This window comes from Pogona vitticeps, chromosome 1 (assembly GCF_051106095.1).
Source record: "Pogona vitticeps strain Pit_001003342236 chromosome 1, PviZW2.1, whole genome shotgun sequence".
Taxonomy (NCBI): domain Eukaryota; kingdom Metazoa; phylum Chordata; class Lepidosauria; order Squamata; family Agamidae; genus Pogona; species Pogona vitticeps.
This window is the reverse complement of record NC_135783.1, coordinates 12,691,360-12,714,542: the sequence shown is the minus strand read 5'-3', so window position 1 is coordinate 12,714,542 and position 23,183 is coordinate 12,691,360. Positions and strand designations below refer to the sequence as shown.

The following is a 23,183-nucleotide window of genomic DNA, read 5'->3' as shown; positions in this document are numbered from 1 at the left end:
AGGGCGCGCCGACGTGGAAGCAGGAGCCCCGTGGGGAGAGGCTCCGGCCGCTCTCCCCCCCCGCCTCTGCCCCCGCGCTCGCCGGGCACTACAAGCCCCAGCGTGCCTTGCGGGGCGCCGGCCGCAGACGCATGGAGAACTCCAGCACCAGCAGCACCACCACCGGCAGCGGCACCAGCGGCAGTCGCCGCCGCCCCCGGGGGGAGGGCGCTCCCTGCCTCCTCCCTACTCCCGGGAGAACCGAGCAGAGCGTGCCGGGCGCGAGAACCATGTGGGTGTTCGGCTACGGCTCCCTCATCTGGAAAGTGGATTTCCCTTACGAGGACAAGATGGTCGGCTACATCACGGGCTACAGCCGGAGGTTCTGGCAAGGCAGCACCGATCACCGCGGCGTGCCGGGCAAGGTGAGCCGCGGAAAGGCGAGATCGCGGGGGGGGGGGAGGGGAAAGGTGGGGCAGGTAGGTGGGCAGGTGCGCATCGCCGGGGCCGGAGGAGCAGGTCCCGCCGATCTCATCACTTTCTGGGAGAGAAAGGAAGGGATTCACCCCGGGGGCTGAAATCGGGATCTGTTTGGTGTAGTGTAGGAGGCGAAGGATGATGGGGGGGGGGGAAGACAGGAGATTCCTGCCTGGCTTGCAAAAGTTGCACGGTCCAGGGTCTGTTGGGGGGCTCCTTAGCAGGTGTCACCCGATGGATTCCCCCCCCCCGACTCTTGCGCGTACACACAACCGCGTGTGCAGCGCTACAGGACAAGCAGAGGGTGCCTCCTCTGTTTGTCTCGCATCTAAAGAGCCAACCCCCCCCGGGGATCCAGGCGTGTTTGCACCACCACCCCCCACCCGGGTGGGCCGACCGTCCTTCTCCCTTGCCCTCGTTCTCCTTGCCACCATTCCTTTCCTTGTCTGGACACACGCGGGTTTCACAGTAAACCGCTGGCAAGGAATCAGTGCAAAAAGAAAGAAAGAAATCTGCATGCAAGATGACCAACCATCTGTCTGGGTCGACCGGTTAAAAATCCTACACTGGCGAAACGGAACCTGCCATGGATTTAACATGAAGTGGGATCAGAGGGAAGGGAGATCGGTTCAGACGTTGAGAGAGACGCGTGCCTCGCCGGTGCACACGCAAACAAGAAGCAAAGCGGGCTTAACGACCAAGCCGTATCCTGTCTTACCTTAATATCAGGGCAGACTGTTTTTGAATGGAATGATCATTATTGGATTTTTGCTGTTTAAAAGTTCCTAAGAAGACATCCATAGTTGGGCAAGTTTCCCTAACGAAACAGTTTTTAAAATGTGGGATGATTGAAGATGGACGGTTTTTCCCCCTGTTTAAGACAGGCACAAAGAGAGTGGAGTTACTCATCCCCAAAAATTGCTGTTATGCAAATCCTGTAAAGGCCTCCTCAGTCCCTTTTACAGTAACATCTTGCCTTTAACATAAATGGGAAGGGAGGAAGTGTCCTTTTTTTCCCCCCTGCCTTTTTCTTCATAATTTCTTACAATATATTTGCCCTTTTTGCTGTCGCAACACCTTCCATTGTATCCCAGGATATTTTCTGGATGGCAATTTTAGACTGACTATTCTAGTGGGCATCACTTTACTTTCACTGATCTTGGTCTTGTTACTGTGGTCCTCATTCACCGATCTAGGCTTTCATTTTTAGGGTGAGCCTGCCCAAGGCATAGTTCCCATTTCAGATATCTTTACATATTTGTCAACCCAATCCTACACACATTTACACATAAGCAAGCCACACTGAATAGAGTGGCATATTTTATGATAAATACAGTATATTTAAGATGAAAGTGTCAATCCCTATACACTCACATAGCTACAAAAAAGTCCAAATAAACTTAAATAGAATTTGTTTCTCAGTTCGGCATCAACAACTACACATGTTAAAGGGATACTGTGGAAATTTCTCTGAAATGCCCACTTCCTTGTATATAGTGTGGGTATTGGGAGTTTGTATACATACTTGGAAAAAGCACACCGTAAGATGCAAGAGTGCAAGTCACAACTTTTGTGACATAAGTCACAGTGTTTAAATGCACACACACTATGTATCAGCAGTAATGACCTAAGCAGGTACAGTACATGCCCTTGTGTGTGTGCTGGAGTTTGTTAGAGATCAAGTAAACAATACTGTATTGAGACGTTTGCCCCAAAGGTGATCTTTCAACCCTCGTTCTACCGCTTGCCCATTCTTCTGCCTGAACCAACAATACTTTTGCTTCCATTTCAGTTAAAGCGGCCTCAACCCACTGATTTGGGGAAATCTGCTGTGATAGACATTTTTGATTAACTGGGCATTACCCAGAGAGGCCAACACTTACTTAAATTAATCACCTGCCCAAGTATCAATATTGCAACTCATTGTACTCTTATGCCAAGAAAATCTGCACACTCCCTCCCGGGGCACAGAATATAAATATAAGCCTGTACTGCTGCAAAATCAGTTTCACTGAATAATCCCAACTTCTAACACTGAGATATATGTAATTTCCAGATACATTCTCTACACACCACACATAACTGTTTTACAAACTTCTAGCACATCCAGTTCTTCCTGATTTTATTTTCTAAATGCAGCTCAATCTCTCTGGCTTTTTCCTAGAGCAGGGAAGCCCACTTACTTTGGAGTAAACATCTGAGAACGTGCACATAGGCTTACAGTACAAGCTGACTTTTCCTGCATTTTCTCCATGATACCATACTTATTACAGATTTGTGATACTTGCTCTTCTACTTCCCAATAATTCCTTACATTACATTTGCCTTCTCTCACTACTACAGCACAGAGTGCTCTCAGCTATGTCCGAAATATCCTTTAAAAAAAAAAACACTAGTTAATGTGCCTTGGATTTATTGCCTGAATGTAAGTTACTTTAATAATGAATTATGTGCCATTAAGTCAATTCTGACTTATGGCAACCATTCCAAAGGTTTTCTAGGTATCAAATACTAATAAGTGGTTTACCAGTCACTCCTTTTGGTGGCATTTTAGGACTGTGTAGCTTGCTCAAAACCGGACAAGCTGTCCCTTCTTCCAGGAGGCACAATGAGGGTTAAATAGCTAAACCTGGTTCTCCAGCCTGACATCCCACTCTAATGAGCTCTCCATCCAGTTTCGATTTCTTCATTTTCACTTATATTGGTCTTATTTTCCACTGTTCTGCCCGTTCATGCATTTTTGTAGGGAAACTTGTGAATCGCTTTGCATAGGATGTTTGGGATTTGACCACTGTGAATAACAGTGCAACCCAGGCTAACTCACTTCTCATGATTTATGAATACATTTATGAGAAAAGCACTTATAAGTTGTAACACCCATTGTTCTTTGCATTCTATGTACAAAGGAGGTAAATAATCATGTTTACCGTTAAGTAAATATGCTCTAGCCATAACAACATTTGTACAGTATCTACAAAAAAGGATCAAGCAACAGGTGCCCATTCTAACTAGTGTCTATATGACAGTCATAGTATGCTATTAAGAGTAATTTGTAACTCAAGATTTAAGCCACAGAGCACTCATGGGGCTCCTTTCAAATTACTTTAATCTGATTCAAAATAAACCTTTAGGATTCTATGCAAGGATGTTATTGTATGGAAGAGAGAACTGGACCATAAAGAAAGCTGACCGGCGAAGAATTGATGCCTTTGAATTGTGGTGCTGGAGGAGACTCTTGAGAGTCACCCCTGGACTGCAAGGAGAACAAACCTATCCGTTCTAAAGGAAATCAACCCTGAGTGCTCACTGGAAGGACAGATCCTGAAACTGAGGCTGCAGTACTTTGGCTATCTCATGAGAAGAGAAGATTTCTTGGAAAAGACCCTGATGTTGGGAAAGGGTGAAGGCAAGAGGAGAAGGGGACGACAGAGGACGAGAGGGTTGGACAGTGTCTGCGAAGCAACCAACATGAATTTGGCCCAACTCCAGGAGGCAGTGGAAGACAGGAGGGCCTGGCGTGCTCTGGTCCATGGGGTCACAAAGAGTCGGACACGACTAAACAACAACAACAAAATCCCTTTACAGCAGATCATTCCCTTATACCTAATTTTTTTTACCAGTTCAAGGGAGTTTTAAGGAGCTTTTGGGGAGTTCTGTCCCTCCTGTGCAAGGAATAGTCAGGAAGCTAAGAGTCCAAGGTTATAATCCTAAAGGGCTTTGCATAAAATTTGTGTAAATTGCTGTGGTTATTTGTAGCTAAGGGACAACACACTGAGGGTACATTTCAGTCAGATGTCTGGTCATGCGAATTACTAAACAATCTATATCTGCCTCAGCATCTCATTAATTAACCACAATTAGCCATGGCAGCTACACAAACCTTAAATGAACACTGATAGGATTCTTGCCTAAATCTTTTTCAAGTTACAGCCATATTTTATGAATGTAGTTTAAATCAAGGACAAGAGGAGATGAGTTCACATCCTTCTAGAATATGGTTGAGTTAGTGCTTCTCCACAATTAGTGCATCAAGAATTTCACTGTGCCTGCAACAGGTTAAGAATAAACCTACAGATTAAGTTCTAAAGCCCTTATTTCAGAAAAACTACGTTTTTAAACTGCCTTAATGAAAATAACAGATTTTACAGTACTTTGAAACCTAACGCCCCTGTCACTATACAAGGACTATGTAGAGCTTATATAATCCTAAATAGCATTTGTTGCGTCAAGGAAACAATGGAGTTCAGAAACGTCCAGCAATCTAGGAGAATAGCATTGACAGGGCAGGGCTATGTTATTTACAGTTGCATATGCGGCAAATTATTCAGTCATCAGAAAAACTTAGCTGACTGTCAACATACATGAAGCAACACTTGGAAATAATTGGCATTCTTCTGTGAATGAAAAATATATAATACTATTATTCGTTAAAGCTTGCACCGTTCACAGCAAGAGTCATGTATGCTGAATTCACACCTCCAAACCAAAGTCTTTAAAACAGATTTCCAGAATTCATAGGGAGGCTTGTGCACATCACATTTCAACATGAAAGAGGAGTAGCCCTAAATCAACAGGAACTGTGTAAATTTTATAGATTTATGCGTTTTTATTTCATTCTGGAATAGCAAGGAGGCAACAAAAGATTAAATTTTGCAACCCAGCTCAAACGTGTACCAAGGTAGCAAATGGATTATGCAACAGCATAGGGAAACATATTAACTGACGGAAACACATAATAGATGACTTAATGACAGTTCTAAAGTGTTCTGAACTAAAAGCTGGGGGGGGACAACTGACTACATTAATTAAACACTGAGCCAAATGTCAACAGCATTTAGTGCACAGAACAAGCATACATGAAGGGGACGTGGTAGCGCTGTGGGCTAAACCGCAGAAGCCTGTGCTGCAGGGTCAGAAGATCAAGCAGTCGTAAGATCGAATCCACATGACGGAGTGACCGCCCGTTACTTGTCCCAGCTCCAGCCAACCTAGCAGTTCGAAAGCATGCAAATGCGAGTAGACTGATAGGGACCACCTCGGTGGGAAGGTAACAGCGTTCCGTGTCTAAGTCGCACTGGCCATGTGACCACGGAAGATTGTCTTCGGACAAAACGCTGCCTCTATGGCTTTGAAACGGGGATGAGCACTGCCCCCTAGAGTCGAACACGACTGGACAAAAATTGTCAAGGGGAACCTTTACCTTTACAAGCATACATGAGTATTCTTCAGTAGTCCAGAGAGACTAATTAACTGTAAAGCAGATCTGTCTCATCCCCGTTTTGTTGATGGGCTCTGAGAGACAGAAGTACTGTACACAGTACCTTAGATTCCTTATGGAGTTACAGACAAAGATGATAGAGGCTCACACCCTTGGCTGCCACGCTACATGACTTAAGCCAGTTAGGTAAAGCCACTTCTGAGGACTACTGTGTTTCTGTGGGTGAGTGGGAAGGTGGAAAGAATTCACAGGTATCAGGAATGTACATGTGTTCATCACCAATAGATGTAGTCATTTTAAATTACGAATCCTCTTTCTGCTCAAGAACATGATGGTCAAAGTGGCATGTAGTAAGACAATAAGCATGTTAAAGTAAAACAAGGGAACAAATAGCTTGCAAACAACTTATACTAAACTGAAACAAAAAACAGTTCCTGAGAACTACATGACGGACTTAAAAAATATTGCTCTGAAAATACATGATAATCAAGAAGACTCCACCACCCCTTTCTTGTAGTTTACAGGTGCTTAACATTTTGGATAAACTATTTAATAAGCAAGCAGAAAGTATAAGAAGCACTAGCCAAACGTTCTACAACATAAATGCAAAAAAGCCACATTTCACACCTTCTGAGACCTCATCGCAATAATATGGAGGAAGTCAAATAAACCTCTTCATGGATTGCTGCCTTGTTGTGGCGAAGGGGCTTGAGTAATTCAGAGAAGCTATGGGCTATGGCGTGCAGGGACACCCAAGATGGACAGGACATAGTGGAGAGTTCCGACTAAACACAATCCACCTGAGTAGGAATCGGCAAGCCGCTCCAGCATCTTTGTCAAGAAAACCCCAGGAACAGAAACAAAAGGCTAAATGACATGGAAGATGGGCCCCTCAGGTCAGAAGGCATCCAACATAGCTAATGCTTCCATAGCTAAAACATCTTCTGTAACACATTTTAAAGCAGCACACTCTTAAAGCACCATTAGAAGTGAGCATTTGTCAGATTATTGGTGCATTAAATCCACTACTATAAACTCTGGATTTGGGTCCTTTTAAGGAAAAAGGCAGGTTAAAAACATTTAAAATTGATAAATATTTAAATGAGAAATCAACTCTGACTGGCAGCAGCTCTCCAGGATTCCAGACAGGGGTCTTTCCAAGCCCTCCACAAAGATGCTGAGAATCTTAAGCTGGAACTGTTCAGCAACCAGTACTTCCTAGAGGCCTGCTATCAAACTATTGAAAAGACCTAACCTTGCTTAGTTTCTGAAATCCAATGAAATCAGCATGCTCAAGTGACACAGTGGTCTCTTTATACATTTCATTATATGGAAGAGTTCAACAGGAATACAGTGGTTCCTCGCTCTATGATTGCCCCGCATTACGACGAATCCACTTTATGACAATCTTTTTGCAATCGCAATTGCAATCGCAAAACCATGGTCTAAATGGGGGAATTTCGCTTTGCGATGATCGGTTCCCTGCTTCGGGAATCGATTCTTCGCAAAATGATGATTTTTCAACAGCTGATCGGCGGTTTCAAAATGGCCATCGGGTAAATAAAATGGCTCCCCGCTGTGTTTAGGGACGGATTCCTCACAAGATAGCCACTGAAAATGGCCGCCCTATGGAGGATCTTCGCTGGACAGTGAGTTTTAAGCCCATTGGAACGCATTGAAAGGTTTTCAGTGCATTTCAATGGGGTTTTTATTTTCGCTTTATGATGTTTTCGCTTAATGGCGATTTTCCTGGAACGGATTATCGCCGTTAAGCGAGGCACCACTGTATGTACAAAAGGCAAGGAACCACACAGCCTCCACCAAATGTATGACAGGGAACATTCTTCTTACTGAAGTTCCTCAAGCTTGGAGCTCCAACAGTGCAGGGCTCTCAAACCATGTGAAGGAGCTAGCTCTGCCTTCAGAATTTTTATCAATCCACAAAGTCAGGGGGGAGCAAGAAAGGAGCTAATAGCTATGCAACAAGTGGAAAGATATTTCAGAGTGTTGCAAATGTTGCATTTTCTATCAGCGTATAACCAATATACAGTATTTGCAAAAATAAAGCTTTATCATCTAGGAAACAGGGTGGCCCACCAGAAAAACATACTTTGTTTTTCAGTTTAATGGAGTCAGTTATACATAAGAGCATGTAATAACTTAATGTTCAATTAGAACTTCTTAAATACATTACAGCCTAACAAATTGGTTGCACAACACTAATGTTAAAAGCACAGTAATGTTAAAAGCACACTAATGTTATTAGCTGAAAATGGAAGATGAAAAAAGTTGGTGGGATAATAGAATGCCAAAACTGTCAAGGGAGCTAAATTGTTTCTTTCTTTTTCAAACTGATTTTTTTGCCTAAAAATTGAAATGCAAAAAAGGAAACTATTGTGCTTCCTGTTTCACCTCCAAATATAAACAGAGGGAAAATAGAGATCCTGATAAACCTATTTCTTTTTGGCACACATAGGAAATAATTTAATTCATGAACTTCCCCATATGGACCTCTACCATCCAAATTCACAGGCGTTTCTGAAGGTTAATGAGATGAATAAGGAGAAAGAAAGAAAAATCTGATATAACCATGCTATGTTTATATTTACATTGTCCAGAGAGGAAACAGAAAACTTGCAGTAAGTTAGCTGTTAGTATACATACTGGTTTTATTTTGTTCATGCAGTCCTTATGGAAGTGAAGAACTAAGCCCATTGATTTTTCATGAAATCAGAAATGGGAGTTTGATTTCATGCTCTTCCTGAAAACAACAGAACTCCATAAACTGCACAGCTCTGAGAAGCTAGAAATTGCTTATTTGGTTAACTGTGGACAATAACCTACATCAGGCTTGTCCAATCTGCGGCCCGAGGGCCGTGTGCGGCCCAGGTCAGATCATAGTGCGGCCCAGTGCAATTTTTTATTTTTAAAGGAATTCCAAAGTTTCAAGTTACACTGCCGGGGCTTGCGGCCAGAATGTGGCCGGGGCATGTCACAACAGTAGAGGGGGAGAGAGAGAAGGAAGGAAGGAGTGGGAGGGGGGCTGCGTTACTGCATTGTGCTGTCCCCGTCAATAGGTGGACCCCCTCCCGGACCCATAAAGCCACCAGAGTCAAAGCTAGCAGCCTCTGCTGTCTGAGATCGCAGCTGCCGGTAAGCATGCTTGGAGAGGGGCTGCAGAGGACGGCTAGGGCTGCCCCCCCCCATGCAGCCCAAACCAAATGTATGTGCGGCCCAAACCAAATTTTCATCTTCTAATGTGGCCCAGGGAAGGTGAAAGGTTGGACACCCCTGACCTACATCATGCTAAAGAAATACCGTGCAACCCAAATTATAAGGCCAATTAACAAAACAGTTTAACTAGTGTTTAAGATAGTTCACTGAAGCCAACGGTACTAAACAGACTTAAGTACAATATCTGTGAAGAGTCTCAGTCATCCAGGTGAGGTTATGTGGAAGTTGAGTCATGGCAACTGGACTTCTTATTAGGTTGAAATGTTTCAATACTCATCCAAGTAGCTTCTTCAGTCTGAGGAGAGTTGGTAGGAGACCCCTGATATATCCTCCACGTTGGTTTCACTTCCCTCTGGTCTGAAAAGGGTCTTTAGATGGACTTAAGATGAATCTTTATAGTTACCTGAGAATAAGTACCTTTGAACAAAAATGAGGCACATGTAGGCTTGCAATGTTAACTAGTTTCTTGACATGGCAAGATCACTCAGGTCCGTGTTTTCTAACAGGCACTCAGGGTGGCAGTACGAGTGTGGAATGAGTATGTGAAATGGTTATTTTTAAAAATTCAAAAAGAAGAAAAGTCACATCTTGGCTTGCCAGTGTGAATGCCCATTACAGAGGGGGCAAGAAGACTCTAAGGGCAAAGACTGGTGAAAATGTTACAGCTGTAGGGGGTGTCTAAATTGTTCAGAGAATAAATTAGCATGGGTATCTCAAAGGTCCGAACTTCCTGCAAGCCACTCTTGCTACTGATCTTCCCAAGACTGCAGACAAAATAGCCACTTTTCTCCTTTAAAATGCAAATAGCAGAAGCAGCCTTCATAGAGACTACCGGTTCTGCAGTAAGGACGCAGCCATGAGGCAAAGTTCCGACTTTCCCAAATGCCAGACCGCCTTCAGTATCGAGAGACTATGATAACGTGCTCTGTATGGAGGTCTTGGAGCAGCGTCTAGTGTGGCTGGGAAGGCCAATTCGAGAGTGACAATCCCTTCCATACTGAAGACAAATACAGTCTATCCCCTGTCCAGCGCCCTGATTTTGCTGCTCCCAGGACTGCCTCTTTGCCTTGGCCTGCTGAACAAGGGTCTCTTCAAATTGGGAGAGGCCATGATGCACCGCCTGCCTCCAGGCTGAACGTTCAGATGTCAAGGTTTCCCATCTGTTGAGGTCTGTTCCTAAGGCCTTCAGATCCCGCTTGCAGATATCCTTTTATCGCAGCTGTGGTCTCCCTCTGGGGCGATTTCCCTGCACTAATTCTCCATACAGAAGATCTTTTGGAATCCGACCATCAGCCATTCTCAAAACATGCCCAAGCCAACGTAGATGACCAGGTATACCTTTTTCCCCATAAAACAATAGATACATTCTCAACAAAGCTATACAAACATAAAAGTGCATTTGTGTTAACAAATCATCAGAACAGTTCATGCCACTAACATTGGTTTGTGCTTTTAAGAAATGGCTGTCGGATTAGGCACATCATCGTCATTCTTACCTAGGTGACTGCTTCTTATTTTGGAAATATGCGCTTCTAGTATATGACGTTTAATCTACTTTGAAACAGCTCTGAATAGTACAGGCAGTTCTCCCTGCCCCAAATGATGCAGGTAACAACCTGCAAGGTAGGTGAGATGAGAGGTTTGGCGGTTCATTCCAGTTCATTTACAATACAAGCAGGTGTTTGTTAGTTCTCTGTCCCACCTTCACCAGCTGATGCCCACTTAGAGGCACCATCCTGGCTTCCCTGCCCCTCCTCCTCCAGGCGCTGCCTCTGATTGGGTGCCCACCAGAGGAGATTGGGCAGCAAACCGCCAACTCCCTGCTTGCATGGTGAATGAACCAACAGAAACCACTGAACCAGCAGTTCGTGCCCAACTGAGTTCAATAGATTTCACAGTCTGATCTTGTCAGTCTTAGTCAAGCAATCCAGTCCTTATTGCTGTACTGGCTGTCCATGCTCAGAAGGTTCAGGCAGCAGTCCATAATGGAGGAGGCAAAGGAAGCATGAAGTCTCGCATAAACATTAGTACGTTGTCATTTTGATAACAAATTAATGAATTCATTCATTAAATTGCATCTCCAGTAGTCTTAAGGCACATATTTTTTTTCACCAGTATTATATAACTTTTTTAAGGAAAAGAACAAGGGACTGGCTGTGGGCCAGAGCAGTTTATTAGTCCAATTGTGAAATTGGGGTGAATTTTTAAACATGGATTCAGAATCTCCAACTCTATTCTTTTCAAATGTAATTTCCTAACAGAAAACAAAACAATTTAGAATCATATACAAATATAGCTCAGTGCTTTAACAACCTGGCTGCAGAGCCAAAGGTTAGGAGTTTGATTCTCCACGGTGTGTCCTTGAGTAAAGATCCATAGGGTCCCTTCCAGCCCTGCAATTCTAAAATGGTGATGAAGATGATGATGATGATGATGATGATAATGATGATTAAGGCCACACTTCCAAATGGACTGTATGTGTTTGATGATTTTGTGATCTCCAAATTTTAAAAACTAAACTACTTTTGCTACTGATTGAACAGTGAAATGCCTTACTGAAATAGTTATATTTCTTTTAATTTTAGCCTGGAAGAGTTGTGACACTTATTGAAGATCCTGAGGTATAGTAGTTGTGTTTTTATATATTACTTATAGTACACATGCTGGCCTGGCAAACCAAAAGCATATTTTCATTATAGTATGATGCTTTATTTTCTTGATTTTGAAAAAAAAAAAAAAAAGCCAGGAACTTAAAACTGTAACCCTGCACACACATACCTTGGAATAAATCTTAATGCACAGTTCTCGATAAATATTTATAGGATTAGCTATTAGAAAAACTGTCAATTTTTTTATCCGAAGAAACTAAACTGAGACCTGAAAGGCATGTTGTAATTAGAGATGGGCACAAACTTTGATTCAGAGGTCCAGCCCAATTCTTCACTGCACTTGCACAGGTATTGTGCGGGCACAGCACCCTTCTGTCTCCCCTGCATGCTCACCCATTCCTCAGGCAATGTGCATATCCCTCCCCACCATGACTACCCACTCAAGTTTAGCAGCATGTTCTTCCCTCTTTCCCCTTCTCCGTCAGCCACCCACTCGAACAAGGAGAGGGGGCAGAGATTCCTGCAGCGCTGCCTTTGAGTGGGCGGCCAACAGAGGAGGCGGAAGACGGAAGAGCACACTGCAAAAGGTGAGTGGGTAGTCGTACTGGGGAGGCCGGGTGGGAAGCACCCATCTCCCATGGAATGGGCAAGAGTGCAGGGGAGAGGGAAGGGCACCATGCCTGCCCAACACCTGTACAAGCACTGCAACAAATTCAGCCAGACCTCTGAACTGAGGTTTGTACTCATCTCGACCTGTAATCCATTTCTTGGAGCCTAGGATGTTGCAAGCAAATAGATATTTCTTCAAGGGTTACTGAAGCAATTTCTTCAGAAGAAATATCTTAAAGTTTAAGGGGGTAGCAACATTCTCGAAGTCCAGCGCTCCCCCCCACCAAGAGCTGCTGTATGATACAGCACCCAAAAAGGAAACTGGAACTGAACTGAAATCTGGCTTTCTACTTGTGCCTTTTTTATATGAGCTATCATATAAGCTATGAGTTATCAGATGTGTAACATTTAATGCAAACTATTTCATTGGCAGAGGCGGGACCTTGGAGGACATAAAATTGGGCATGAGCCTCATCTGCCCAATCCTGATGTAACCAGTCTTATATGGCAGCATACAATACCATTTGAGCCATTTGTCTAAGAAACTAGTTTATTTGCAACTTCTTCACTCTGATCTTAGTAAGCTGGAAGGGAGTAGGACTGTGCACTTTTGAGGTGTCCTTTCATCTTTGTTTCCCGTATAGCTTTCTCACTCTTCTTTCTAATTTTTATCCAAGCCCATGCTGTAGCTTCAATAAAATGGCCTAAATAATTTTCTTAGGGAAAGTAAAAGCTATTGAAAACAGCCTAACAGCCTCCGGCTTCATATGCCAAAGAGAAAAAAATGTTTTGTCCATTCCCCACGCCTCACAAACTGTGTTACAATCAGAAGATGTCATAATGGAAATAATGTTTTCAACCAGTAATGCTCTTTCCTGCATGGCAAGGACAGGAGGCCAAAAAACACTTTTGTCTGTTCCTGGAATGGGCTAGGTTTAGGGCCAAGAAGCAGAGGCTTACCAAAGTGTAAGGTAAACCAGGCGCAAGTAGTCCAGAGCCAAAGTCCAAAGGAGTCCAAGTTCAAACCAGTAAAATAGTCATTCCAGCAAACAGGGAGAGTTCAACATAAAAAGAAACCTGCAACAAGGCAGATAGGATCGAGAACCCAAAGAAATGCTATTTTCCATTAAACATTGCCCCAATCTGGAGTCTATATAGCCAGACTGACTGAGCCCCACCCTTTTCTGAACTGCAGGTATTTCAGCAGCTGGTCAGAGAACTTAGCTGCACTGTTTGAACCACTGGTGTCTCTCAGAAAAGAGATGTCCTACTCCCAAGGAAGCCCCTTCTCCAGAGGAGACCTTCCTTGAAACCAAGCTCTTTTACTTACATTCTCTCTCTGGACTTCTATTTTCAGCCTGTTGGATTTTATCTGGGATGGGTCCAGCCACCTCCCACTCATTTTCAGCACCATCTCCATTTGGGGTTCTAGACCTCTCAGGGGTCCACCACTATCTAGAATGGTGGCCTCCTGAATATCAGACGGTCCAAGGCCCCAAGGAATTGTCAATCACTGACAGATATTGGTTTTGGGAAGCCCTGATTCTGGACAAGATGTCAGGTGATGGCATACCAGTTTTTTAAGCCTTTTTCCAAATCCACACTTTCCAAAATATGGAGAGAGAGTGATCAAAATGATGGGGCGGGGGGGGGGGGGGCGGCGGAACCTTGGCCTGTAAAAGTTAATATAATTGCCAGCTTCTTGTAAAGAGTGTTAAATATATTTTCCTCCCACCTGTTCACCTCTAGAGATGCTTTCCTGTCCTGGTGAGACTTGTCTCCTAGCCACGTCTGTGATCCCTTTCAGAGCCTGGCTGTGGAGATTTTTTTTAAGTAGACAAAATGCTCTGCTTTTCCTCATCTACTTATAGCAGGTATAATTTTCTGCACAGCGGGAAATTGGAGGAGTCAGAGCTACAAGATTCAGTGGCCTGTTGGGAAGTAGATGCTTTAGAAAACACAGTCCCTTCTTAGCCCTCTGCAAGCTGCAGTCAGCCATCCTAGCCATTCATAAAATTTAAAATGTTGCGTTAGTTTGATCTTTGTCTTCTCTGGACTTTATCCATGTTCAATGTAAACCGTGATATCAACCGATATTTATACTAGAAGTCTTTAGACTACAGCTGTGTCTTTGGACTACAGTTTCCAGAATTCCCCAGACAGCACAGTAATAAACCTCCACATTTCTATTTTATATGTCCTCGTAAGTTAATCAGAATGTAACATGGCTCAAAAAATAGAACATCAGCTTCCCATTTCATCACGGAAAACTACTTGAAACAGGGATGGTTTCCCTCTAATGCCAACACTGAATTGAAATCGATGTAGTAGCAGCCATAGACTTCAATCTTTTGTAGCTGACAAGGCCAGCAAAATGCAATACAGTGTCTGTCATTGTGACTTTTCTGTACCTTTCTGGTAAGTTTTTTCCACAGTGCTCTGCAGTTGGGCCTCATTATGCTAACAGACAGATTCCTCTATAAGCAAAGAATGGTTCAGCTTGTGTTGAATCCTCTCTCTCCCTCCTATATTTGAACTGTAAAAACAGAAACTCTAAAAATGCAGGCAGCATCTCTCAAAATCTATACTTTGTCACAATCTTCCATTATTAATATACAATGAACAGGAGAGAAAAAATCAAGAGGAGAAACTGCTAAACTGCAATGTTCTTGCCTTAGGATTCGTTTTAAATACCACTAAATTGACAAAAGCTTACTTCTTTCAACACTTTTTACAGTACTTGCAGTTACATGCTGCTGTATTAGCTTAAGCCAGGGTGATAAACAGGAAATGTCTGACAAACAAGAAAAGGGGATTTTCTAATAAAGGAACAAGAAATTTGATTTTTTTATGCACCACATAAGCCTTCAGAGGATCAACAGCGGCTGATAATCTGTTGCATAGCTACATCTGCATAACTCAACATTAAGCAAGAGGTAGATGTAATAATGCCAAAGCAGAGGTGCTATTCACGGAGCACTTCCACAGGTATATTGCATAATTCGTAACAACAGGAACTGCATGCCCAAATATGCAGTTGATGTGCAGTCCTTGTTGGCTGGGCATAACACCCAGCAAAGTTGCAACTGCATGAACTTGACCTTATGTGGCGATGCTCAGGATTCCAGTGTTACCTTTAAATACAGTCTTGTTTTAGACTATAATGAGAAGCTACAACAGAAGCAGGGGTTCTCACATGTACTTCCTAGGCAATGCAAGTTGGGTAGGGTGAAATATCGGCAGGGGAGAATCAACTGGAAGAAACTTTTCTCTAATAACCTTAACTTTTTCCTAATAACCTTAACTTTTCTCTAATAACCAATCCTCCTCCTGGTTGTCTTCCTTCCAACAGGACAATGAGACTGCAAATCAGCAAGGCTGCTCCCTGCCTGCCTGCAGGCACACCTCGTTGGCATTGCCCAGAAAATAAGAATTTCAGAACAGAAATCCCATCTGATTTCTTGTCAGTTCTTTTATTAAAGAGAAATTGTGTGTTATGGATGTATTGTTGATGTAAAGGTAGAGGCAGGCTGAATGTAGAATCTAAAACGTGCAAATGTAACACATCACTGAACCAAAGTATATTTTACCATTTTGATTGTGTTCCTTAACAGGGCTGTGTATGGGGTGTTGCATACAAACTGCCAATAGGACAAGAAGGTGAAGTAAAAGCATACCTTGATTTTCGAGAGAAAGGTGGCTACAGGACTACAGCTGTCATTTTCTATCCCAAAGAGCCCTCAGTGGAACCATTCGATGTGCTGTTATATATTGGAACGTGTGAAAATCCCAACTACCTCGGACCCGCACCTCTGGAAGAAATTGCTGAGCAGATTGTGAATGCTGTTGGTCCCAGCGGAAGAAACACAGAATACCTTTTTGAACTCTGCAATTCTCTCAGGGATCTTGTACCAGAAGATGTAGATGAACATGTTTTTACGTTAGAGAAAATAGTAAAGAAACTCTTGGAACAACAACCGACGAATATTAATTCCCTATACAAATCAATGTGATACCAGACACTTTTCATCTACAGAGTAACTTTCATTGATGATAAACGTATACTTTAGAGAAATTCTATCTGGACTTCAAATATCAGTTTTCATGTTTCATTAATGGCACTACTGTTAGTAATCAGCAAAACAATGTTTATAGTTATATCTACAGGTATCTACAGGGGTTTAAGGGAGCTTTGAATTTTGGTAAAATTTTAAAGAATGCTTTTGTTCGTGTCTCAAATACGAAGAATTATTTTAGGCCCCATTTTAAGTTTGAAAGAAAACTTTACTGGTTTTAAGTTATTTAGGGTTTTTCTTTTCCTAATTTATTTTTGCTTTTGTTTTGTTTTTGAAAACATGTAGTTTTAGACTACATCCTGCACTCAGGAAGACTATGGATGTAATTCTATGCATTTACCCCTGATCAAGGTGGGTCTAGCTCCCAGTGATAAACATGTATAGGACTGAATGTTTATGTCAGTTTAGACCTGAATCACACAAGCTCAAGAAAAAGGCCAGTGGAACTTGAGCACTATAGTCCTAATGGAGAAATTCTGTGTATACTTACTAAAGAGCAAGTTCCATAGACGTAAGATTAACTGAATTTAAGGTAAACATCCATATGATTTCACTGTGAATAGCAGTTATTCCTATGCAAGGACTGAGTCATTTATAAAGCTACATTACAAATGTTTTCAGAAGCTGCTTGTTTTAGGACTTGTGTATCATTTAGTTCAACACGATGGAAAATGTGGCCAGAATCCTACTAGTGATTTATACTTGTATAAGGGAAATCACTGAAACTGTGGCAACAAATTGCCACTCACTCACAGGTGCTAGTTTCTTTTCTGAAAAAAATGTCCAAGAACACAACTAGGGGCTTATTAATGACCTTGATTTTCCTTATGAAAGCATAAATCACTACTACAATCCTGGCCAGTAGTTTTCTCTAAGAACTATATACCCTTTTAGAAGATAAGGAAATGCTTCAGAAAGGAAATGACACTTTGTTTTTAAGCTCTTCAGAAGCAACAAATGGCTCATGCCAAAGATATCAAAATACATTCTAAAACAATTAAAATGAAAGGTATGACTTAGATCTGTGGTAGCAAGAATATTCTGAAACTCCCATCCTTAATCACTAGACATTTTCCAGAAATATTTTCTATTTGAGAACCTAGTCTTCAAACTTTATTACTATCAAAACAGAATTTTAATCACCACCCACATCATTGCTAATACGGCAATTTTGCTGCTCTTTCTTCCCGACTAATGTACAGACACTATAGTGTCCAAGACCCCATCATGTACAAATCTGGCCTGCTTCAGATCTCAGTCACAGTTAGGACTGGAACAGACTATAGTCTTGCATATAACTCTTTTTTCCCTCTGTGGCAGGATTTCCTGTGTTTTCCTTCGTTATTGACTTTACTAATGGGCAAACTCCCCTTAAGTCACCTCGGTTTTGCTTTGTTCATACGATTTCCCTTTTAAACACTCACAGAGGAGTTCAGATAAAAGATTAGAATTACCTATCACTTTCCTCTGGCAAGGATCATCCTTTTGTGCCATGGAATATAGGGGCTGTCCTTTCCCCTGTCTCCCAGAATGAATGGGGAGGCAGAGGAAACTACAAATCCCATGCTTCCTGTCTTCTCAAAAGTAATTTTTCCAGAAAAAGAGATGGAGGCAGCTGGGAAAGCAGTACAGTGGTGCCTCGCCTGGCAATGTTAATTCGTTCCAGCAAAATCACTGTAGAGCGAAAACATCATCAAAAGAAAATTTAAAAACCCATTGAAACGCATTGAAAACCGTTCAGTGCATTCCAATGGGCTGAATACCTGCTCGTTCAGCGAAGATCCTCCATATGGCAGCCATTTTTGGTGCCTGTAAAGCAAGGAATCCGTCCTAGAAAACAGTGGGGGGCCATTTTCTTCAGCCAGCGGCCATTTTGAAACCCGACGATCAGCTGTTTGCTGATCGTGGTAAAGTGAAAATCGGTTCCTGAAGCAGGGACCCGATCATCATTAAAAGAAAAAACCCATTTAAACCATCGTTTTGCGACTGCAAAAACCTAATCATATAGCGATTTCCTCGTTAAGTGAGCCAATCGTTAAGTGAGGCACCACTGTAAATCCTATAATTAGCTGCATCTGAATCTCAAAGACATCTCAATCTCACTTGGTTTATGTAAAGCTTTTTGACAGAAATTCACATTCACAACCCCCACACTTGGCTTCTATCGTTAATGAACATTTAAACCACATTTTCTTCTACCAGGATTTGTTATTACGGAGCTGGGCAATAGCTCCCTTTGATGTAATAGAGTTGGGCACGAACCTTCCCCCACCTCCCCAGCCAATTACCCACTCACCAGTCCTCTCCTTCCCTTCAGCATTGTGACCAGATCCCGGCAGGTAGCATAGGTTTGCCTGTCTGAATGGGCAATTAGCCAAGGAAGGTGGGGCAGGGAAGCCCATGCTCCTGCCAGAGACTGGTGGAACAGCCAAGGAGGAATACCCGCCAGCTGGTGAGTAGGGAATCCAGCTGAGGCAGCAGGGGAAGGGAACACAAGGCACCTGTGGTGCCATGCGTATGAACAGGCACGAACCTCCAAACTGAGGTTCGTGCCCATCTCTGTGTTAATAGGACACTATGCTTAGAGTTACAAGGTGAAGGAAGAAAAGAAGGGCAGACATCACAGTCCATTCCAGTTTCAGTGTTAGAGGCGGCCCACTGAACCAGTGGAACTTATATAGGACTATGCCAGAACCAGTGTCATTATTGTGTCAAATCCCCATTGAATCAATGGGCCTACTCTAGTTGTGACTTACTAGATTTCAGCCCATGTTAGCAATTGTTTAACCATTTTGGTTCTCCTTTACTGACTTTTTTCTCAACAACTCTCACCACTGAGAATAATTTTCTAGGATGTAAATGAATGGTCTCATTATTGCAGCTGAAGAATCAAAAGGAGTTTCCGTCCCAACTGTGAATATCTTTGCTTCTCATAATTTTAAGTTAATTTAGGACTTCAACAAAAGCATGTCTTTGTCCTTCGAAATATAAAGGAAGTTCTCTTCAGAATATCAAGCACCGTCCCATTCTCATAAAGCAAAAATGGCTCTTGAATTGTGTCCAGTGTTTACACTACAATCTGTATGACTCTGCATCAGTAACAACAATTATTTATGTTTTTGTGTCTACAAAACATATTGCTTTCTTCCTTTTCTTTTTCTTCAGTTATCTGTGTGTTCTATTCTGCCTTCTCTCCGTTGTAGAAGATGCCTATTTTAAACACTCACAAAATGTTTGTGTGAGGTTTTTGTGTTTTTTTTTTGAGGGGGAAGAATAAGGCGGCCTTAATTAGAAGTTACTCAAGATACCAGGACTCCACAAAAATATTTCATTTAAAAATCATTTACAGGCTAGGTAAGGAGAATATTAGAAAAATACTTTATTTACAATAGAAACAATGATGCAAAAGGTTGCTATAGATTGACCCTTACTAAGGGTACAATGCCCCACCATTAAAATAAAAAAAATTATCATAGATTTTTATGAGTAGGATTTTGCCTTAACTAAGTTTCACTATCTAGGATCCAAAAAGCTGTGAAACTAGCAGTGTTTCTATAAGGGAGCTGGGGAGTTGTGTTTCTCAAATAAGAACACTCATACTGTATGACAAGCTACTACTGTCGCTGCAGAAAGGATTTTTTGGAGTTTGGTCATGACTGTACATGCTCCTGAATATCTGTTGCTTCGGAACAACAGTGTGAGGACTTTTCCTTTAATATCCTACTTTGGGATTTCCCATCAACACTTGGTTGGCCACAATGCAGGACTAGGCTATGTCTCTAATCTCCCTTAGCATGAATACTGTTTTACTCGTAATATCTAGTAACTATGTCCATGCCCTCAGGCTTACATCTGAAAGAGCACATCACGAAAGGAAAATAAAGATGGGATAGGAAAAGAAAAAGGAAACAAGCAAAGTGAGATACTTATTTTCAAAGTTACACAGGAGTTCCTCTAACAATCTGCCACAAGGAGAGCAAGGAGTCCAGACCAAATACCAACTAATCTCTCTTACAACCTAGGGGTTGTGACACCCCCCCAAGTGGGTTGCAATGTGTTTTCTGGGGGGGGGGGCTGTCATGGGTCACCTTATATGTATTGTAGCCCTTGTTGAATAATTTCTCCCTTGACCTCTCGGAATGGGATATTAAAGTTCATATGTACCGTACTTTTCCGTGTAGACGACCCCCCCGATGTATAAGATGACCCCCTAATTTTTACCCTTGCTGGAGGTGGAGGAGCAGTCAATGGGCAGCCACGAATGGTGGCTGAGCCCAGCTGCTCCTCCGCTTCCTGCTGCCTCCTTCCGCGTATAAAATGACCCTCAAATTTTCCTCTAATTATTTTAGGAAAAAGTCTCATTTTATACACGGAAAAATACGGTATGTATATGTATGAGAAACAGGACCTTTGGGGAAGAAAGAAGCCTTGAGTTCCCGAGAAGGGATTGCTTGACCCTATTAAAATGCCTTTTTATGCAAATCGGACAGTGGATTGCTGCTTACTTGGCTATTATAAAAGGAGGATCATTACTCAAAAAAAAAACAACAACAACACTGGGAACCAATGTATTGGAGCAAATGGGGTGGGCCTTCCTCCCATGCATCTTTCTACTGCAGACGGATGAAAGGATTGCCACCAAGAGTTCAAACCTCCATTTGGCCATGGAAACTGACTGAAGGGGGAGAGCAGTACTGGTAAAACCACTCTTTAAATATCTCACTTACCTTGAAAGCACCATTAGGGTTGCTACAAGCTACAGTAGTACAGACTTGATGACACATGACCCACATAAACAAGGCATGGAGCGGCTTACAGAAGGTAGCAATCCCTTGCCTAAAATCACTCAGCAAAAGCTCTGCCTCGTTTCACACAGAGAATGACAGTTTTACACCTAAGCCAGTATACACCACATCCACCTGTATGATAGAAGACCAGATGTTACCTGCCCCCAATTCTCTTGATGTTACCCACTGCTGGGCAAAATTTATACAACACATTTGTTATCTGTGCCATGGTGTTTCTGACATACAAAAGAAAAGATATCACTACGTATTAGTAACACTTCTCCCTCTTCTTTTCTCCTATTTGCTGTTGTGCTGTTTACAGGGCTAGTCTTACTACCAGGCAGCTGTCTCAGCTGAACTGGGGTGTCATGAAAGTCCATCCAATTCATAATTTTAAACTTTATTTTATTTTCTTCCTCTCTGCTCTGGGATGGGAGAGATGCTTTACTGGCTCAGGTACTGAAATTACTCTAATATCCTAGGCTTTAGCATTAGAGGAATACTTCCAGGGTTGATTCCCTCCTCTGCCTCAGGCTGCAAAATATCTCGGGTTAGGCCTGGTTATAACATCTTGCGAACTACAAAATGAGGGATTTATTTAAATATTAAAGCAATTATGGGTCACAAAACACACCGTGTTTCCCCGAAAATAAGACAGGGTCTCATATTAATTTTTGCTCAAAAAAAACAATATGGCTTATTTTCAGGGAATCTTTTATATTTTTTTTCAAGTACAACCATCTACATTTATTCAAATACTGTCATGCTGCACAAGGGGGGAGGGCGGGGGTTTCCCTTAACTGGGGCTTATTCTTGGGGTAGGGCTTATCTTACCAGCATCCTGAAAAAATCATACTAGGGCTTATTTTCAGGTTAGGTCTTATCTGGGGCAAAACATTACGTGACATATACACAAAGAACATTATTCTGTACAGCACGACGCCCGCGCTCTGCTGGATCGGTATCCGCGGATTCACTTTATCTGCTGCCTGAACGTATAATAGAGACACCTACGTACTGGATACGTATTTTCGCGGTGTATTTACCAGAACTAACCACCAGAGGGAGCTACAGACAGGGCTACGTTTTGCGCCCGCTAATTCAGGCCTTTCCGGCGTCAGATTCCTCGCGGATACCGCGGTCCTACTGTCTGAGCGTTATTCTTTTTTGTAATTAAGAAGCAAATGACGTTAGGCTGCCCCAGGAGCACTGAATCGCTCACGGGCCCCCTCCTTCCTCCCTTTTCCCAAGTGAGGGCGTCGAAATCGTCCTCAAAAGGCGAATTATAAGATTCCCGCCCTTCCCCTCCCCCCCCCCGCTCGGCTCTGCCGCCTCAGAACGAGCCATCCTGCCCCAAACTACTGCGCATGCTCCCAACAAGGCGCCTGCGCACTAGCGGCAGGCAGCCACAAGCCCTGACTTTCCTCAGGCGTACATTATCGAGAGGCGACTCCGGGGAGCGGGGGGGGGAGTGAATTTTTTTTCCTAGAAGTCCGCTTCAGGCGGGCGGCTCTTCCCCTCGGGTCTCCCGCTCTTACCTCGCCAGGCAACGCGCCGGTGGGCCTCCTGGACATGGATCCGAGGGAAAGACGAAATGAGAACCGCTTCTACTTCGAACCGGAGGGGCAGCGAGCGGGGTCTAACCGGGGGCTAGAGCGGCGCGTAGGTCTCACCTCCGGTTTTAAATAGGAACGCTATTGGCCGTTAGCGACGGCTCGCGACGGAGCTTTGCCGCTCTAGGACGTGAATCGTCTATGACAAAGGCCCTATTTATAGGTACTATTCGTGGTCAAGCCGCTTCTTAATTCAAAATTAATGAATCGCTTGCCCGAGACTCCTATCATTAACAGTCCTACTCAGCTATTGAGAATTAAAGCTTAGCACGTGAGAAGAATCGCGTTTAAGTGAAAAACGGAAGTAGGGTCTATATAACTCTATTCTTTCTAGCTCTATGGGGCCACCGATGCGGTGAGTTCCCGGATGGAGGAACCTCTGCTGTCCTCCAAGTTCTCAAGAACTACCCCACCCATCATTCCTGCGTTAGCCCTGCGGACAGAGACTGCTGGGCATGGTAGTTCGACGGTGAAACGGCTTTTTCCCCACCGCCTGATTTGAAATTAGAGCGCACCAGTCATTCCTTCAGCTGCCCCACTCAAACTGATCCTGGCGAGGAGAAAGGAGGCGTCACGCCTGG

At 43.0% G+C, this 23,183-nt stretch overlaps 2 protein-coding genes across 4 annotated transcripts in view; one reads left to right on the top strand and one right to left on the bottom strand.

The window, feature by feature from the left end:
- ASB3 (ankyrin repeat and SOCS box containing 3) overlaps positions 1 to 22,683 on the bottom strand; it is a 65,334-nt gene extending 42,651 nt beyond the window's left edge. The window contains exon 1 of one of the 2 annotated variants that reach the window (XM_020809922.3): positions 22,528 to 22,683. The gene's annotated coding sequence lies outside the window, so the exon portion shown is untranslated. The remainder of the gene's footprint in view (positions 1 to 22,527) is intronic. The other variant, XM_020809924.3, reaches the window with a different exon arrangement.
- On the top strand, positions 2 to 17,906 carry CHAC2 (ChaC glutathione specific gamma-glutamylcyclotransferase 2). Of its 2 annotated transcripts, XM_020809925.3 has the most exons (3): positions 2 to 404; positions 11,494 to 11,529; positions 15,741 to 17,906. In XM_020809925.3, the coding sequence occupies exons 1-3, from the start codon at positions 132 to 134 to the stop codon at positions 16,137 to 16,139; spliced, it is 708 nt and encodes a 235-aa protein (XP_020665584.2). In that variant the 5' UTR covers positions 2 to 131; the 3' UTR covers positions 16,140 to 17,906. The 2 variants fall into 2 exon arrangements, with proteins under 2 accessions (XP_020665584.2, XP_078238622.1); XM_078382496.1 differs by lacking the exons at positions 2 to 404; positions 11,494 to 11,529 and adding an exon at positions 11,845 to 12,104.
- Positions 22,684 to 23,183: the final 500 nt, after the last annotated feature.

Bases quoted from the DNA above. Each gene is read 5' to 3' on its own strand.
- CHAC2 (XM_020809925.3), top strand. From the start codon at position 132: ATGGAGAACTCCAGCACCAGCAGCACCACCACCGGCAGCGGCACCAGC. The intron at 405-11,493 runs GTGAGCCGCGGA...TTTTAATTTTAG, and splicing joins ACCGCGGCGTGCCGGGCAAG to CCTGGAAGAGTTGTGACACT. The intron at 11,530-15,740 runs GTATAGTAGTTG...GTTCCTTAACAG, and splicing joins CACTTATTGAAGATCCTGAG to GGCTGTGTATGGGGTGTTGC.